This window comes from Mugil cephalus, chromosome 18, assembly GCF_022458985.1.
Source record: "Mugil cephalus isolate CIBA_MC_2020 chromosome 18, CIBA_Mcephalus_1.1, whole genome shotgun sequence".
Classification (NCBI taxonomy): Eukaryota; Metazoa; Chordata; class Actinopteri; order Mugiliformes; family Mugilidae; genus Mugil; species Mugil cephalus.
The window spans coordinates 16,892,744-16,912,127 of record NC_061787.1 but is presented as its reverse complement, the minus strand read 5'-3'; the positions used below and the strand labels follow the sequence as shown (position 1 = coordinate 16,912,127).

Below are 19,384 nucleotides of genomic sequence, written 5' to 3'. Positions count from 1 at the left end.
ATGGAATCCATTTATCCAGACCTTCCAGTGCTGTCAGAGTTCCAGTCAGAGGTTCTCTGGGCGTTCTTTGAGTCACGTAGTGAGGCCGATGCTGCAAGTCCTCCCCGTGAGGACTGTGAGGCGCTGGGCAGAGAAGTCGGTCTTTCTGAAGGGGAGGTTCGTAGGTGGTTGACCCAAGCACGGCATGCCAAGCAGAGAAAGAGAGCAACAGAGCTGGAACACCTGGGAGGCTTTACAAGACATAGCCACAGTTCTGATAACGACTTTGATGATGAGGAAAACTCACTGATCATAGCTGAAGGAGAGGATGACGCTGAAGCTTCAGGAAGCCAGGCAATGGATTTGTCGAGTACAAGGGGGAAACGAAAGCAGAGAGATTCGGGAAGGGACGGTCAGGTGGATTCCTGTCTCACATCTGACTCAGAAAACGAGGTGTATACCTCTGTCATTGTTTCTGATGAAGAAAGTCAGAATGGTTCTTTTAGGGAGGGTCCTGAAAGCCCCGTTAAAGTGGAATCGCAGCGTGAGGCCCATGGTGATAAGGCGTCAGTTGGAGGGAAGGTTTTGCGCTCGACAACAGTTTTCCTCTCTGACGCAGAGGATGAGTATGAAGATGAGGAAGGTGGAGGGAGTCAGAGAGCGAAGAGGAAAAAACAGAAGAGGGAGTTTGAGCGTGATGAAGTGGAGGTGAAGCAGGAGAGACAGGACCCAGATGTGGATCTACAGTTGGAGGCCCAAGGGGATCCTCCGAGTTCACAGGCCCACTTTATGGACCACCCTGAGATTCTAACCAGTGCTCTCCACTCACTTCCCTTGTCCCTCGCTTCCTTTTCCACTCAGTTCCTTAGCCCGTATGTTCTCTCTCTTACTCCTTCAGTTGTTGGAGATGGGAGCAAAGTACCCATCTTTTCCAACCCACCAACCATCACACGCTTTCCCAGCTCTCTTCTCTCACATCCCCTCTCCTCCCACAACCAAACCTCTCACTACCTGTCCAACGGGGACGACTGCGAGTCTGCTCTGGATCTCAGTATGGGGAAAAACAGCTCAAAATCATCTTCTTCCTCCTCATCACTGGCTGACAGAATTGCAGCACAGAAGGGACAGTTGCTGGACGGGCTCGGCCTACGCCCCACGTCCAAAGGTCTGGTTGTTGTGCAGGTTAAACCTGAATCCGTTACTGCCGTGACCTCTTCCAACAGTAGTTTAAATCTGGTCAACTGCAGTAATATGACAAAGGCTAACCTTTACATGAGGGCGACGGATAAAATGAATGCCACACTGTTGGAGAGGGAGCGAGAAAAGCAGGGGGAGAAGGAAAAGGAGAGGGAGCAGGAGTTGCAGCAGAGGAAATCCAAAGGAAAAAGGTACAGGGACATGAGACGTTCAAGAACTATCATTCAAGCTGAACAACTTGACATTCTGTATGGCTGCTATTTCAAAGACCCGAATCCTGGTAAACACGAGTTTGAACAGATTTCCGAATGGGTCCACCTTCCAAAGAAGGTTGTTCAGATTTGGTTCCAGAACATGAGGGCGAGGGAACGGAAAGGTGAGGTCCGGTTCATCAGTGATGGGACTTTGGCAGCAGTTGGCAAACCCCTCATCAAATTTACTTGGCCTCTTTCTAAACCCATATTCTCCAACAAGCCTGCTCCAAACAATGCTGGGTGCATTACAACTACTCCAATTGTGCGCACCCTTATAAAGACAGAGAGGGAACCTGTGAAGGAGCTGGGCAAACCTGCGGTGGTGAAAAAAATAACCCCCGTTCCCATCAAGCCCAAGGAGGTAGTTTCCTCGATCACAATATCTCCTGTGAGCAGCAGTGCTTCGGCAGTGCCAAAGACCAAGCTCGAAACCACCAGCAACGTCACTATGGTTAAAGTTGCGCCCAAAGTCAATACCCCTGTCCTCTTGGCACCTCCCAAGGATCTAGTTCCAATTGCCCCGCGACCGGCCCAGAAACGAAAGCTGGAAGACGAGAGTGAGGAAGAAAAGACTGACGAGGAGAAAGACGATGAAAACGAAATGGGCCCTGTACCAAGGACCACTAACCGCATGGTGCCGAAGCTGCCTACAACTCCTATCATCAGCAACAGGCCTTCAGCTACTACAGTGGTGACACAAAAACTGAATGGGCTGAACTACTGGACACAGAAAGCCCCCATTAAGATCAACACCCTATCAAGAGAACAACTGGCTCTTCCATCGCACACATCCCCCCGCACCATTCCCCCTCCCCCCACACCCAGCATTGCACCGGTCAGCCCGAATACCCCCGCGTCCGCCAAAGTGGCCAGCCCCTCCACCCCGGTCGGAATCAAATCGAGCCCAACGGAAAGCGGCTTTCTGTCCCACTCGTCCAGCCGCAGGCCGCGCACTCACCTGTCCTGTCTCCAGCTGTCCATTCTGCAGTCGTGTTACGAGACCTGCGCCCACCCCAACGCCATGGAGTGCGAGGCGATCGGCACCGAGCTCAACTTGCCGCTTAAGGTGGTTCAGATCTGGTTCCAAAACACGAGGGCAAAGGAGAAGCGCTGGAGGCTGCAGCAGGAGAAACTGGTAAGATGGCCACCGCACAAGTCTTTCCTGTAAAATAAATGAATAAATAAAAATAGGAAGACATAGTGAAATGCACAGCAAGTTGGGTCACTGAGAATAGCCACTTTTTTTTTAGCTGAACAAATCATTCAAATTATGTTTTGTACAACCTACAAAATTGTCTGAGAAGCTGGAAAATGGATAAAGCGAAATGTTTTTTTTTTTTTTGTAATCCACTGAAGATATTTGACAGTACAGAATTAGATTAGTACAATGTACGCTTAATGAATGCATTATCAAAACTACAACTTTTGAAAATGTACCTATTACAATTATCGATCGTTTGAATGCTGGCTTGTTCAGTCAAAAACACACTCACTTTTCATCTTCTACTCTGGTTCTGCCTCTCTTTTCCAATTCTCAGTCTCCTCTGTCTGGCGGGAAGGTGGACATGAGCTCAGGGAGCTACCTGCAGTACAACGCTCTCAAAGCCAATCGACCCATCCTGCCCAAGCCTGTCCAGCTGACAGTTACTGAACCCCCAGCTTCCCCGGTGGCTGGCCAGCCAGCGCCGAAGGAGACCCTGACGGGCCGCTGCGACGCCTGCAACGTCTCCTTCGAGTCCTGGGCTGCGGCGAGGGCCCACGTTTTCTCCCCTCGTCACCTGGCGACCCTCAGAACCACTAACTTTGGCCAGCCGACGGCGCTCGTGAACAAGAACGGAACCGGTAACGGCGGGCCCGGCAGTGTCGTGCCGGGCTCACAGGTGTCTCTTTCCACTACTGTAACCAGCTCCGCTGACGGTTCTGGGGAGGAGATTGTAATCGAGTTGCCTCCAACGACGGCCACCAGCAACAGTTAAAGACTCAGATCAGGATTGGTCTGCACACTGACTATTGTTGGACCCATTTGGGCTCCTCAGATTTTAATAAACAAATTTGAGCACTAATCCTCAAAAACTAATATTCTTTAGTTTTTGACGTTGGCTTCCCCTGCACCCGCTGTCCTTCGCTCAACCTTCACTGACTCGATATCCGTTAATCTATAGAGTTCCCCTTGGAATCGGATACAATAGCAGACTCTTTCCATGCTGCTTGTCACTTCATCAGTTGCTCTCTGATAAGTGATGAACGTTCTCAAGTTTCCCCTCAGTCTTCACACACTTTATCCATACATTTTTGGTCCTAACCCTGTGGTTATGTATTGCTATACTTCTATGACCTTCCTATAATTTGTAAAGGCACTCAACTTGCCATGCTTTGAGCTGTTCTGCCCTAAAGACTGATGCAAGAGTTTCCTTTTTGGCAGTGGCCGCGATGGGCCCGGAAACGCTTTTTGGGATAATAACATGAAATACATTTATAACTCCCAGTTTGCTCCTGTGGATTTTTTTGTCCTCATGTCTACTTTCACTAAGGGCAAAGATTGCTTGGAAATGACTGGACTGAACCATTGGGAGAGGAAGAACTTGCTTTGACTGACACCTTTTTAATTGCTACAGGAGTGTGATCTGAAGAGTGTTGTCTTCTCATTTGGGATATAAAAGAGGTACTTTAGAGTGCATAGGGCTGTTGAATATTCCCCCATTTACATGTTCATAGTTTCACGACAATCCAAAAAGACGGCGCAAAAAGAGAGGCTGGGGAAAGCAGAATCTTTGGCATACCGCACTTTGACACATTTTACATTGTTTGAAATGTTTTTAAGCATTCTGATGCAGGTGTCTTTTTATGGAAAGATACATTAATGCATGTTGGATGCCTTAATATAAAATCACATGAAATAAATTTGATTTTTTTTGCTAATCAAATGAAACCTGCTTTAGGAGTGACCATAATGTGCAAATCTGACCTGGGTATATAAATGAAGAAGAGCTTCGTTCCAAAATGCTAATACATTAACTTTTTAGGGGGGTGTTTCCGTTTCCTCTATTCTGTATCTAGAACATAGCAAATCCTGCCTGTTAAATCGTCTGCATTCTCTTGGCCAAGGACTATAACTACCAACTGTTGTGCTTTTTACATCAAGTTTTATTGATTCTGTAAATTTCGGTTTCCACCCAAATGTGTCTCATTTTGGAAGGTAGCTCTTCAGACCTGTTGGGGAAGATAAATGTTTTACACCTACTGTAGATGTGTTAGAAATATGACAGCCTTAAGAGGAAACACCACCAGGTATATAAATTTAAATCCAGGTGAACCTCGATTAATGTTGGTGAGTTAAATTCACCCCCCATCTGGCACAAAGGGTCAGACTGATTTCCTAAATTTACTTACAGTTTCTTTTCCATAAATACTATGTACAAGTCGGGAAACTTAAGTACTTGTTATATTTGCGTCAGTATTTATACAAAGGACAATAGAAGCTGTTCAAACTGGCATTTATGTTTAGGTCAAAATTCAAACCTGTAGAGATGAGAGAACAGGGTTTGAATTGGGTTTCCTGTCCTCTCTTTTGGATCAGAATATGTGATTCTGGTAGTGTATGTGCTGTGAAATGAGATCCAATACGTGGAAACCACAACAAGGGAGACAGTCGGGTATTACTAGTGCTTTCAAGGCACTAGTGGATACTCGATTCTAGGAAGCAAATTAGGAAACAAAAATGTATTGACTGAGAGCTAATAAGATGGTGCTGTGTTGAAGGACACATAACATACTAAAGATGTTTTCCTTCAATTTAAGTTGTATATTAATGTTGCTATTGATAGTTTTAACAAAATGCAAAACTAAAACATAAACTTTTGTAAAGAAATATATTAAAAAAAAATAACTGATATTCCAAAGTAATCCTCCCGTTGCTTTCTGTCATTCAAAAACCAAAAAGCAATCTTTAGGTCGACAGAGAGCAGGAGAGGTGTTCGTAAATGCAAACTGTAAAGGACGTCCCACGGCTTGACACTTGCACTAGTCCACAATTTTTTGCACAAGCTACAGACATTTCGGACGAACACAGCCATTACAACAAGTCACTTGGTGTGGTTTTGAAACAAGGAGGGTAACGATGTCCTTTGACGAGTAATAATTTGTACTCCTGTTGGAAACTGTATCTTGTGTGTAAAGCAAGGACTGGAGTGCTCGAAGCTCAAGACTGGGATTACACACACATGCGCACACACACAGACACGGTGTTGCACTGTCCAAACTAGATACATTTTTATGGAGATCTGCTTTTTATTCTTATGTTCCATTGTCACTTTGATTATCACTATTGTTATAACTGTACTACTACTTATACGATTTATTATTACTACTCATCACTGTTTTTAATTATTATTGCTCCATAATGGTTTTAAATGCCACCTCTGCTATAAAAAACAAAACAAAAAAAAAAAAAAACAAGAGTATGGTATTCCTATGAATATTGAACAATAATAGTGGCAGTGTGGTTATGAATTGTTAGATTTTTGATTAAGCTTATTTTTTTCTTCCTCACTTGTACCTGCCTTTTTTGTGTTTGGTCTCCATTATGCTTTCTTTGATATACAGAAAAGAAATAAAATCAGTTGAACAACTAAGCGAGTGTCTGATTGCAGCTCAAATGGGGCATTTGTTTATTTAGTTTGTCCCTAATCTTTAAATGTCTGACTAGTAAGCTGGGATTTAACATCAGTGGCATATTTAAACAAATAACACACTGGGGAAAGACAATTTCTAAGACACTCAAATGTGCTTGGAATTAATTTGCTGAACAATTGGCTTTTCCAGTTTACTTAAGACTGATAAAGATATGATTGACAGGAAGGTGAACCAATCAAAAACGTGCATCCGATTTAGTAACCGGAAAGTCCTGTTGATGTATCCAATAGGAACGCGGTAGACAGCGAAGGGGGCGGGCTCTAGTATTCTACTGACCAATGGGAGTGGCGGTTTTACGCCCGCAGTGATCCATGACTCCGCCCCTGGCTTCCATTTCTGAACTGAAGGGACGCCGCTGCTAGAGTCCTCGCCTCTTCTTATATACACATTCAAGTAAATAAACTAGGCTTTCTGTCGTAAATTAGCACCATTGTTTAAAGGTAGCGAGTGAAACAGTCGTCCCTGTCCTTCGTGGTATGCCGTCTGAGTAGTGGCTAGATCTTAAGCTAGCGTTTTATTCCCCATTTTAACTTTAGTAAGCGGCGTTTTCCGCCGTTTTTTTTCTTTCCGCCGCCCCGCTCACTCTACCCCCTTGTGTGTGAGTAGGGGCCTGCAACGTTGGTTTGGCCACGAGGCGCGTCGGTACAGTTGGATCAGAGCGATGGCGGAGTTCGGTAATGGACTGACGGAGGAATCCTTACTAGATTCAGACCCCGGACATCCCGAGCTGGAAGACCCGGGAGTCGCTGACGAAGAACCGGGGTTAGAAGAAGGAGAGGCCGCAATTGAAGACCCGGTAAGTGAAGGGCATTGTTTCAACAGTTAGACCCACATTCATAATGGGACGCGTTATCGCCGAACCGGATCAGTTGGTGAAAGCACGTAACCCATTTGTAGAATTTTTTTTTTTTACCCATAGATCATGGGTCACATGCCGTGTGCGTTACTGCTATCGCCAGGTCGATATGAACCGCCATTGTGGTTCACGCAGTGCAGTAGAAATGGGTGGTGACATGCGTGGTGTCGGCAGCCATCTTGGCGCAACAGCGACGCCAGTTTCTCTGCGCCAGGGAACGGCTCGAGCCGTTGGGGTGGGGGGAAATCCTTGTCGCAAAAAAATGCGAGACGGAGATGCAGGAGACCGTCAGGGGCGAGGGTAGGACAGGCCGCCGCCATTAGCCGCCGCTGTGCGAGTCTACCTCCTCGAGAAGGCGACCTGCTAACGGTAACGACATATTTTATTCCCTTCAGCTTCACGGTTAGGCTGGCTGCGGCTGCCTTTTCTTTGCCGGTGGGTGCACATGTAAATGAGCGAGGATAGCAGCAGCAGCAGCAGCAAGCTAGTGTTAATGTTAGCTCTTTGCAGCTAAAATAACCAGCGGATCCGTTATTTGTGATCACCAGCAAGTGGGTAAAATGCGGCATTTGCACCATAAGATGCTGGGAGTGGCTATTATTGGCGCATTCGTTCATATTTATTGTGTTATAACAGGACCTTGAAAGGCTAACCGACTGTCAGGTTTTAACAAAGCTATGGTGGATGTGGCAGACGTGTCCATCATGTCCATCTTTGCGGCTATTTTGGACGACGGCGGGCAGTAATGTGCATCGGTGGGACACAACGTTCGCTGTCTTCTGTATCGCGGATGAAGATGCACGGTGTGCGTTCGTCGGCCCAAACGTCGTTCCCCGTCGCATTGCACATATTCCCTGGTAATGGTCTCCACGCAGCGTGTCCAGACCAGGTGGGCTTTTAAGGTTGTCGGCCAGTGAGAGCGCGGCATGCGGCGCAGAAGAAGAGGGGGCTGCGGTATTTGAGGGGCTGGGTTTGCATCCTTCGCCGTTTAGCCGGAGCAATGGGGATGAGAGATGGGAGGAGGGGATTGAAAGAGGTTGCACTGAATATGCGACAAAGGAAAATAAGAGGCACAAACGTAGATGGGCGAATCTGAATTACTCGAGTGAATTGCTCCCTTCCGATCTGTTATCTCTGTATTTCTCAAGCTTGCTGGTATGTGCACCGATTATCAAGCACATGGATGCGAGGATGCTGAAAATTGTGGTTCGGTTTTCATCACCTGCAGTGTGTCGGTGTCGGTTCATTCCGTTGTGGCAAGGAGATGTGAATTTAATGTGGTCCATCTGTGTTACTGCACCCAGACGTACAAAGAGCTTTTATACCACAAATCCTGTCAGAATAGGCGATGGCCCTGGATGGAGCTGGAGTGACTCCCACTGTGCTGCAGTGCACCACTGTCAGACAGGAGGGTCTGTTCTCACGTGAGGGCACAGCAGCTACCCGGTGTGTGTGTGTGTGTGTGTGTGTGTGTGTGTGTGTGTGTGTGCCTTTTTAATTTGCAGGCAGTGGATGCTTAGTGGGTTAGATCCGTCAGATCCGATACTAATCGCCACCTAAAAAGCCTCCAAGAACGCTCTTGAATTACAGTTCTTTCAATGTGGCATCAAATTCATTTTTTTTAGTGATTAATCTATCATCCACATATTAATATGTTTGTTATCAGGCTTGCAAGATAGAGTTCAAAATTGATTGACCTTTAAAAAAAAAACAGTTTTTGACTTAAAGAATAAGACGCATATCTGCCTTTGCTTGATATTTGAGCTAATTGGTTATCTGGTTTCAGACACTGCGGGCCTCTCAGCAGTAGCCTTGGCTTTGTGCTCACCAATGCTAAATATAAGTATGCTAATGCTATGTATGCTAAGTATGTTAAATATATATATATATAATGAGAAATGTCCTTTTAAAGGCTTTAAGGTCAGCTTTCAAGTCGCAGGCTGGATTTTATGAAGCTGTAAAAATATTTGGGGGGGGGGAGTAGGGGGGTGTATTACTACAGATAAGCTGCATGATCAGTCAGTACATTTTTAGATGTCGCATGTTTGAATTTATTTTAAAATACAAAAATTATATTTGCATCATTATGTTTTATGATATTTTGGACTGAGTGTGATTATGACATGTTCTCCTTATCCGTGCTACCATACCAGACACCCGCGGGGTTGATGATTATTATTATTATTATTATTAGACGGCTTTTCTTGGACCTGGTGTTAGATCTCGGTTCACATTGTACGATTACGTCACTGGTGATTAACGCGTCTTTCCGTGAACGTGATGTGCTGACGGCTGCTGATGAAAAGCGTGTCTGTCTTGCAGGAGCTGGAGGCAATCAAAGCCAGAGTGAGAGAGATGGAGGAAGAGGCAGAGAAGCTGAAGGAGCTACAGAACGAGGTGGAGAAACAGATGAATCTCAGCCCCCCACCAGGTGCGTTTGTCTTTTTTTCTCCCCTTTGGTACACCAGTGCCCCGCCTTCACATCCCCCAATCACTCCAATTATCTTGTGAAAGAAAAACGCCACAATCACATTTTAAACGCTACTGAAAATGAACAGTCTAATCATTAGAATAGTTTAAACAATATTCTTTTGATACTTATTATTGGTCCAGGTATGGGAGGTTTTTAAAGAAAAGAAACAAGTCCCATCAGTTTTCTGGCAGTGATGACAGCTGTATTTTGGTGTTTCTAGTTTAGTCGGAGGACATCTATATAATAGACAACTGTTGGTTAGCAATTTCAGATACAACAATGGAGTTGTGTGTAAATTATTGTCTTTCAAGCAGTTTGAAAACACTACAACAGCTTGGTCCAATAGATTTGCTTCACAAACACAACATGATGTCCAGAGGGATATATAGAGGTGTTTGGCCTCTTTAGCGCTCTACTTTTTAAAGGGCAAAGCCTGCTCAAATATGACTGATCAATATCACACAGATTCCAAATGGAAATCAGAAAGCTTTCAGTAGAATAATCTTGCACTAGCTATATGTTGTGGATGTTGAACAGATATGTTTTCTCTTGTATAAAAAGGGAGTACAAGGGACTATTTTTTTTTTTTTTGTGTGTGAAGACAGTTTCAGACTGACCAATGAATTTAAAGGTCACAATGGGTTAGAAATGAGAACTTAAACATAAAGGCATTTATTAACTGAACAACAATACTGTAAATATACAAGGAGCGTTATCTAAAACACCAGGTGTAATTCCTAGCTTAACAAAACGCATAATGAAATGTAATATTGCCTTTAGATCTTGAAGCATGGATACAGGGTGTATTAAACTACATGTGGAAGTGGACACACTGTTTTACTAAAAAAAATATATATATATTTGGTTGCTCATGTATATTTCCTCTGTCCTCTGTGCAGTTGGCCCCGTCATCATGTCCATTGAGGAAAAGATGGAAGCAGATGGCAGATCTATTTATGTTGGAAATGTGAGTACCTCGAAGTCTCTTTGTCTCATACGGGCGCTATTTCAGCCACAGTGTTTCTTGGTTATTATTAGTGTTTAGGATGACAAAGAAAAATGACGAAAACATTGTGAAAATCATAATATATTGTGTGTGTTAAAAAGGTTGGAGTAGGACCAGCTTTGACATGTGTCTTGGATTAAGGTCTTGATTGCTGTGGGACTTTTAATATATTTTGTTATGGGATATTCTATCTTTGCATGACTAATTTAATTACTCTGTACCCTTATTATGTTTACCCCATGGTCCAGTGCTTTTCTTTTTTCTACTCCATAATTCTGCGAGTTAGTCGAGCATTCAGACAATGCTCGTTTTATACTCCCTGTCTCTGGTATCAGCAATTGCCTCTTTTGCAGGTTGTCCTGTTATAGTAGGAATAAATGTTGTCCCTTGTTCTAGTTTTAGTGAAAGCTGACCAGCGGTTTGACCTTCCTCATCCAGTTTCTACCTTCCGTTTATATGTGGATTAGAATCAGTTTGCAGAAGGATTTTTTGTTCAGCCTTTTAACCATGTTCTGTCTCAGATAAATAAATAAGCTCTAAGGATGAAATCGTTTTCAGTAGCCATTTACCATCTGTTTAGGGTTTTCAAGTATTCCTGAGGCTGCTCTCGTGATGTTTAACCCCTGTGCCTTACATCTTCAGGTGGACTACGGTGCCACGGCAGAAGAGCTCGAGGCTCACTTTCATGGCTGCGGTTCAGTAAACAGAGTCACCATCCTATGTGACAAATACACAGGGCATCCCAAGGGGTAATAACACATGTTACGTTTTACTATTTCTCTAAGCTGTGTGTGAGTGGGTGTGTGGGGTGGATGGCGTGTGATTATCAAATATATAATAAAAATGATATATGAACAGATTTACTAGAGCTGGCTGCACTGTGATGTCATTTGTTGAAATAATGCTCTATAGAAGTTGGTGCCAGGTACAAACCGCAGTTCATTTTGTGAGTCTTGGCAAACACATGCCAGCTGAGAGTCTTCTGTTAAGGAAACTAAAGACTTCACCTGTAAACTAACTGTAATGATCTGTACAGCTAAATATTTTCAAGTTGTTATTTATAGCTGTGTGTGGTTTTCTTTTTGCATTTGAATATTTCTAACTTTATTGATCCCAATTGGGGAAATTCAAATGCTACAGCAGCACAAGTCAAGAAAACTACTGCCAAAAAGACATTAAATAGGACAGAGACAACAAACAGAATAACCGCTATACAAGAACACGGTGACAAAACTAGTAGATAAAGCGACGACAAAAATAAACTACACATGAGCTCAGTGAGGTCAGGGCTGTGTGCCTCTATGTGTGCATGACACATTTTATTTGTCTCTTTAGGTTTGCCTATATTGAGTTTGCAGACAAAGAGTCTGTTAGGACGGCCATGGCTTTGGACGAGTCCCTCTTCAGAGGAAGGCAGATAAAGGTAAGCGGTTTTCAAATTAAACCTATATAAATGTATTGATTGGTTTTTACGTTAAGATATGAGAGGTTGTGGGTCAGCGTGGCACAGAAAGTGACACGCTTCACACATCGGTGGGAATTGTCTAACTCAGAACACATAATTAGCCAGAATTTATAAAAACACTGAGCTCCTACTACAATACAACAGTTAAAGAGGAAGCACGTTTGATTCAGTTTAGCTAACGCCACTAAAACCACATTATTTTTTGTTGTCCTAGTTGTTTAGTTTTTGTCGCCCTGGTTGTCTGGGTGGGTACATGCATACTTTAGCTCAGTCTGGTTAGAGTGCCTGACATACTTACTTAATGATCGGCTTAATATTTGGTCACATTCCTGATAAGGTCTGTTGTATCTTGCTTTAGTAAGTTTAGTTTTCCTAATATTGACACTGGAATGTTTTGTCCCTGTGACACATGATAGGAACCAATCACAAATAAATCAACCTTAGAAACGAGAACAGATACAAACTGAAAGGAAAGTTTTATTCCTGCTAAAGGTAAAAAGAACAAGTCTGTTAACAAACCTGAAAGTGCGGACGGTTCGGCTTGTGTTGTTGATGTGAGTGTCCCTCGTCCCTCGTCAGGTTGGCGCTAAGAGAACAAACAGACCGGGCATCAGCACCACAGACCGCGGCTTTCCACGGGCTCGGTTCCGATCACGGGGAGGAAACTTTTCGTCGCGTGCACGCTACTACAGTGGCTACACACCCCCCAGAGGCAGAGGACGGGCCTTCAGGTGAGCTGACGCCGCGACATTTCACTTGTGACACCAGGGGGGCAACACGCCACCTGCATGCAGTACATTCCTCTCACTGTTGGCACTGGATGGAGAGGGAGCACAGGACAATCACAATATACAAGTATACTCAAGACTTTGACTCATTAATGGAATGGAAATAATAATGACACTGGGCTGGGATCCAGTGGGTCACATTGGTCAAATTATTGGAAATTAATTTAAATAGTTTAGAACGGTTTTGCCTTTCTGATGGTACCGTGGGGAAAGCGTTTTCTAAATAGTCATATGAGAAAACTCAGAGCGAACATAAGGAACATTTTTATTACTCTTTTTATAATTTGATAGTGTCAAGAAGGACAAGAAACACATCTTAATGGAGGGATTTTCCGAAGGGCTACAAACACTCATTTGTACATCAGACATTTGTGCGTAGTTTATAGCCAACACAATCAATATATGTCAGAATAATGAAAGTGTTTATCAATAGTCGTAAACTCGGTGGAATCAATCATTTGGTCTCCTTGTTGATTTCCCCCACTGGCAGGTTAGAATAGGAATAGGGGTACACAAACATGACATGTAGCCGGGTCAGGGCTGGTTCATGGTTGACGCAAGCAAGCGACGCACTTCATTTAATTATTAAGTAGACATACTGTGTACACAGTGGATGCGAGCCACATGGGCGCAAAGTAACGCACTGACCACGAGGTGCAGGAGTCACCGGAGCCATTGCAAAAATATCCACTGAGGAAGAGGAGTGCATTATTTTGTTTTCTGCTCAACTGGCTGATAAAAACGCAGAAACGCAGTATGCAATAAGATGAGGTGGTGGCCATCTCCCACTTTTATGTGCCCCACATTTTTCCACACAATAGTTTCTCCTCTTCACCTGTAATGGTTCAGTCTTCTTCTGTTGTATATCAAAGTGGTAAATAGTAAGTGCCTTACCGCCACCCATGGTGGCCGATGGTATTACATGCACCAAAAAAATCTGACTACACGTTTTGTGACGCTTGCCTTTTACGTTGACTATGAATCAGCCTTCAGAAATCATACCACGTTTGTTTTGGGACTGAGGGCCTCATTGCATGCCACATCACACATTACATTTCAGTGGCGGGGGGGGGGGCAAACAAGACTCGGCGCACACCAGCCTGTTCTCCCCAGGCTGAGCATGCCCTCTGTGTAAGCTGGAGTTGCTGGTGCAAAGCTGGAGCACCTGCGCTGGATGGATTTGATTTCTTTTGGGTCTATAATGGCATATTAAGAATGCAAACCATTATGCAGAGCTGAAGGGTTTGTGCTGTGTGCTGATAAGAATAGTCGGCTGCTTCACTTTACTGCAGAGTGTGTTGGGGTTGTGTTTGTTGCTGCATTTTACCAGTGGCACAGTTGAAACCCTGATGGTTGAGGTGTTTTTGGTAGACCAGTTAAATCCTCTGTGTGCTGCCATCATATGGATCCATGTAGAAGAGCAACAAAAGCCTGGTGTTGATCAGAGTGTTGTGCACTGGGAATCACACAGTGTTTGTGTAACCGGAGCCGGTCTCATAATATTGATAGGCTTCAATGCAGGGAGCTGCACCGGGGCATTGTGGGTTTTAGTTGCCGTTTGTATTGCAAGGTCACAAAGAGTTTGTCACAGCAACACCCCTAGAGCATGTGATTGAGACACATTTTAAACTGGAAATGCAGCTCGTTACTTTAACAAACAAGCTGGTTACAGCCAGTCTTTTGTAGCCTTGCTTTCTCATTTCCTATAAAGACACTCAAAAAAAGAAAAAGGCCCCATGGTGGAGCTCTGTCTCAGGATCCATCTTGTTTTCTTGGTCTGTTGAGACTGAGAAAGGAGGTGTGTTGTGTGCCAAGCAAGTTGATCAGCATGCCAGCTTCCTCACGCATGCACAGAGATTTAAGACTGAGAGATTCTGATTTGATTGCCCCTGCAAAGCATCTGGAGCCTCCGAGCCTTGGCTCTCGCTTAATGTTGAACGTTTAACCGAGAACATATTCCAGAAGAAAAAAAAAAAAAAAGATGCTGCAACAATGAATCAGTTTGCCAAGCCCATACTTAATCCATCTTATCATGTGTCTGTTTCGTATTTGGCCTTGGTGTCGACTCGCATTTGTACAATGAATCCTCATTTCGACAAAGCTTCCTTTAAAGACCCGTAAGACAAGGTTGCATCTCTGTCCGTTGCTTTGTGGGAGAAAGTGTCTGAAGCTCAAGGTCAGAATCTCTTCTTATCAGTCTGTGTACTTAATGGAGCCACTCCCACACATACCAAGAAACCCTAACCCTGCCAGTTTACTCACTGGGATTTGGCCCCTGCTGCAGGACAAGGCACACAAAGACCGCGGAGGAAGCCGAGGGGGGTTTTAAGCTCTACAGAAAATGAAAGTACCAAAATGTGTATTGGAATTTGGGGGGAAACGAATCTGCATTATTTGCATGCGACTTTACAGGCTTTAGTTAGGCTTAGTGGTTTTTGTGGATATGTGTGCTACATCGCATTTTAAAGTAGAGCAATGTGATGTGGGCAAGATGTCCCATTTATATAAAAAAAAACAAAAAAAAAAACGGAGGCAGTCTGCCTCGTGACTCTTGTGGCCATTACCAACTTGTGTGCAATGATTGTATTTCTAGAAAACACCCTCTTTGGATTTCCTGATAACTGCATAAAGTCTCCTCACATTATCGGACGTGATTGGTTAATATGTAATGATCTGCAGAGAGTTGTTCCACTTGAACTGGCCTCGAGTGCGTCTTGCAGGGGAGAGCCGTCTGGTTGCTAAATCAGGGGGGGTTCATCAGTAGTCTGAGCCGTGCTGCAGCGGAACGGAGTCGGGCTCGGGTCTGAACCGATTAACGCGTCTCTGCGGTGCCTTGTCTTGCCCGTGGGTAAATATCCATGAGTTCAAAATCTTTGCTGTTGACCTATTGTGAGCTTGGGAAGATTTCAGAGTGCTTGGCTCCGATCGTCGAATCGCAGTCCAAGTGATACGCTCGTGTTCTGTCTAGTTTTTTTAGCTTTTTTTTTTTTATTGGCTCTGTTTTATGTGAAGTTAAGATTTAACAAGGATGTGGCGAGTGTCCATATCTGGCAGGAGTGAACGGCAGAGGCCGGGCGATGGCTTTTGTCTCGCCCCTCGGACCTTAACAGAACATTAACGCCGTTCACGTTAATGCGCGTCTAATAAACCCGTCTGGTATCTTCTCAAGTCGCCACGGTGGCGAGAAAAAAAAAAGATTTTGACGCGACCAGAAGACAGACACACTGTATCTACGACGTGTTCTTTGTGCTTGTGTCCCTGCATGTACATGACCCCCACCCCAACCCACTCACACACGCACACCTTCAGTTTCAGCTTTACAGCGTTCACTCCCAGAAACGAGGGTTCATTACTGCAGCCTGACCTCAGCATCTAGCCTGTCGGCCGCTGGGCGTTCAGCCCCAGCGCGACCTTTTTTTGTGTTCGTTGCCACTGATTTGTGTCGCGTGAGAAACGGTGAATGGCGTGCGAGAGGCTGAATGCTACCTGGCTTTCGTGAGTGCGTCCGGGGTTGGGAGTCACGTTCCCCTCTCTCCCCTGAAAACGTGTGTGTGTGTGTGTGTGCGTGTGTGTTTCTGTGTGCGCACTGCGTCTTGCTGGGGGTATATGTGTGGTGCCGTTTGTCCTCCAAGGTCTTTCCCCAACAGTGACCCTCCCCATCCACCCCAGAGGCAGCTCTCAAACACACAGAGAGAGACAGAGAGAGAGAAAGAGGGAGAGGGAGTGCCTTTGCCGTCCCCTCACACCCACACACCGATCATTTTGTCCTGATATCTGCAAATTAAACACTTTTTTCCTCTCCTGACGAAGCTGCTTTCAGCTTCTTTCACCACTGTAGACTATTCTTCCACATGTAAACTCAAAGGCACTATACCTTTAAGACGGTATGTCTACTTAATGATTCATGAACCCATTGTTTTATTTATTTTTTTTTCCATTTTGTTCACTTCCAGGACTGAAATTCAGACCCTTTCTCCGCCCACAATCACACACACACACCATTTTTTGATATCACACCAGGAAATTGGTGTCCGTCTTCTTAAGCCAAACAGAAAAAAACTCACCCTCTTTTTCTCTCTCTTTTCCAGGGGCCGAGGGCGAACAACATCGTGGTATTCCCCTTACTAAACACCCTCCACCCCCTCCCCAATATACTCCCTTACTATCAACCCTCTCCCCCCCTTCTCTGTTCCCATATATATATAAAAAAAAAGAAAAGAAAAACACACACGCACACATACACGTTGAAAGAAAGTCCTCCCCTTTCCCAACAATAAAGAAGGAGTAACCCAGAAGAGAGAGAAAAAAGACAAAAAATGAAAAAAAAAAACCCTCTCCTGGACAGAGAGACTGGCTGGCCTGCGGTGTGAGGTTGTGTGTGAGCGTGCGTGTGCAGAGGTTGATGCGGTCACACCTGGTAAGGTATACGTTGACCACTGTGCGGGGGCGGGGTGGGGAGGGGGGGGGGTGCGGTGGCAGTTTTTCCTTTGTTTTGTTTCCTATTTTCCTATTATAATTTTTTTATTTTTTTATTTTTTTTTTTATTTTTTTTGGTTTTGAGGGGGAGGGAGAAAAAAAAAAAAAGAAGATGATGGTATCTCAGGCTGCAGATGTGTCTCCTTTGGGTCTGGCTGTGACCTCCTGCTTTCACACCATCACCAACACAGCCCACCCACTCACCCTCCACCACCACCACCACCACCACCACCACCTCCACCAAAAAGAAAGGAAAAAAAAAAAAAACAAAAGCAAGAAAAACGGGGGAAACGAGAAATACTGTTCATTAATTTTGTTTAATGTAACATACGTGTGTGTGAGACTTCCACTAGCTATTGAAGTATTTGTTGTGTCAAGTTTGTGCTTTGGAGTATATCATTACCTTCCCCACCCTCTCCACCCCCTTTTGTGTCCGCTGCTCTTCCCTCCTCCCCCCCCTCTAACCCTCCCTGCATTTTTTACATCTCGTGCTTTTGTCTCCCCCCTCCTCCTCCTCTTTGGCTCATCACACACCATGGGTGTCTTTGCTGTCCACTGACCTCTGGACAGTGGTGGGCCGTCACTATTGTACATGCATAATGTCTAGTTTTGTTTTCTTTTTTTTTTTTTGTGGTTGGGGGGTTATTGGTTTGCCCCCCGCCCCCAACTGCTCGTCACCGTCGAGGCATGGCCGCAGCTCCCCCTTTATTTTTATTATTATTATTATTATTATTTCAGCAGGCATCCGATGTTTTTATTTTTTCGTGCAAGCCCTCCATCTCCCTTCCTCCGCCTGTCCCCCCGCCCCAGCCCCCGCCCCCGCCCCCTCCCCACTTCCCTCCCCTCCCTCTGTGCACCTTGTCTCCTGTCTCTCCCTCCCTTTCCCTCCCCCCCTCCTCTCTCTGTATATTAGACCACTTCTTGTCGTTTCAGGTTTCAGGACCAGTGGAGGCTGACAACCCCTCCCCAGGTGGCGCCGGCCCCCCCCACTGTCTCCGCAGCATCTCTCTCTCTCTCTGCTCCCGCTATGCACACTCACCCCATCCTGTCGGTGTGGGGGGGCGGGGGAGGGGGGCAGGGCGACCACAGGCCCGCCGCGGGGGGCATTTACTACAACAGCAAACGCTGATGACGCTTTTATTCCTTTTCACACTGCAAATCATACAAACACACACACACACATCATCGAGAAACACACATGTTCAACACGCACACACACACACACACACACACACACACACACACAGCACACTGCAGTACAGATGGCACTTCACAGGCAGCCAACCCAACACACACATGATTTATATACAGAGAGCTGAAGCCAACTTAGCGGAGTGGCAGGCAGGCAAGTTTGTGTGAGAGCGAGGAAGGCAGGGCCAGAGACGAGGGTGTTTTTTTGGGGGGGGGTGTACAGTGCCGACCTCGAGGTGCCCCCCCCCCCCCCCCCCTTTCTCTGACGACGCGCAGTGCAGTCACGGCTGGTCTGAGGAAGGTTGACGAGCTAACCACCGCATTGATCATTAATTAAATGAAAGGAGTGGGCCGGAGCTGTCATTTTAGGCCAGGGCAAAGTCAGGGGTGGGTTTTGTGTGAAGACTTTTTTTTTTTCCTTCTTTTTTTCTTTTCTTTTTTTTTGGTTCTTTTTGAAAAGGGGGAGTGGGTTTGAACAAATGTTTTGCTTTTTTTAATTTTATTTTTAACCCATGAGTCTGTAATTAGGAAAAAAAAAATAAAGACATTGTGTAAAAATGAGACCGAGTCTGTCTGATTTTTTTTTTTTCTTTTTCTATTTTGTACAAACAAATCTGTGATGAAACTGTTTCAATACCATTTATGAGATGAGGGACCAGACTTCATTGTGAATGTGGAGAAATTCAGGTCTTACATCTGAAGGGAAACGCAGTACTAAAAATATTTGCAGACAAGTTTGTATCAAGTAAATAACTAGTAAGTTTGGTGAAAAAATTGTTATATAAAAGGCTGAATATAGATATTGACATCTGTGGGTATCTTGAATAACTGTAATAGGACTGATGTTGGAAAAAGAAGTAAAGAAATTATATACTTAAGAATGAAAGTAGCAGAGATATGGGTATTCCAGGAAAGAATTAACTGCCCTTTGGTTGTAGAAACTCGCTGTGGTTGAAGAGTCCTGACTACTACCGGGACAAACGACCTCTGAAAGCCTCCTCCTTCCT

The 19,384-nt window shown here is 44.8% G+C and overlaps 2 protein-coding genes across 4 annotated transcripts; both read left to right on the top strand.

Annotated features, from left to right (window-relative positions):
* On the top strand, positions 1-6,061 carry zfhx2 (zinc finger homeobox 2). The gene is made up of 2 exons (XM_047567704.1): positions 1-2,565; positions 2,969-6,061. The coding sequence occupies exons 1-2, from the start codon at positions 1-3 to the stop codon at positions 3,404-3,406; spliced, it is 3,003 nt and encodes a 1,000-aa protein (XP_047423660.1). The 3' UTR covers positions 3,407-6,061.
* Positions 6,062-6,449: 388 nt separating this feature from the next.
* On the top strand, positions 6,450-18,938 carry pabpn1 (poly(A) binding protein, nuclear 1). Of its 3 annotated transcripts, none has more exons than XM_047568097.1 (7): positions 6,450-6,918; positions 9,301-9,409; positions 10,351-10,418; positions 11,100-11,206; positions 11,793-11,880; positions 12,502-12,653; positions 18,120-18,938. In XM_047568097.1, exons 1-7 carry the CDS (start codon positions 6,784-6,786, stop codon positions 18,313-18,315), a joined length of 855 nt encoding a protein of 284 aa, XP_047424053.1. In that variant the 5' UTR covers positions 6,450-6,783; the 3' UTR covers positions 18,316-18,938. The 3 variants fall into 3 exon arrangements, with proteins under 3 accessions (XP_047424053.1, XP_047424054.1, XP_047424055.1); XM_047568098.1 differs by lacking the exon at positions 18,120-18,938 and adding an exon at positions 16,799-17,422 and having other exon boundaries at positions 6,451-6,918; XM_047568099.1 differs by lacking the exon at positions 6,450-6,918 and adding an exon at positions 7,181-7,347.
* Positions 18,939-19,384: the final 446 nt, after the last annotated feature.

Excerpts from the sequence above, each read along its gene's own strand:
- zfhx2 (XM_047567704.1), top strand. The coding sequence starts at position 1 with ATGGAATCCATTTATCCAGACCTTCCAGTGCTGTCAGAGTTCCAGTCA. Across the intron at positions 2,566-2,968 it reads GGCTGCAGCAGGAGAAACTG|TCTCCTCTGTCTGGCGGGAA; the intron begins GTAAGATGGCCA and ends TCCAATTCTCAG.
- pabpn1 (XM_047568097.1), top strand. The coding sequence starts at position 6,784 with ATGGCGGAGTTCGGTAATGGACTGACGGAGGAATCCTTACTAGATTCA. Across the intron at positions 10,419-11,099 it reads GATCTATTTATGTTGGAAAT|GTGGACTACGGTGCCACGGC; the intron begins GTGAGTACCTCG and ends TTACATCTTCAG. Across the intron at positions 12,654-18,119 it reads GGCAGAGGACGGGCCTTCAG|GTTTCAGGACCAGTGGAGGC; the intron begins GTGAGCTGACGC and ends TTGTCGTTTCAG.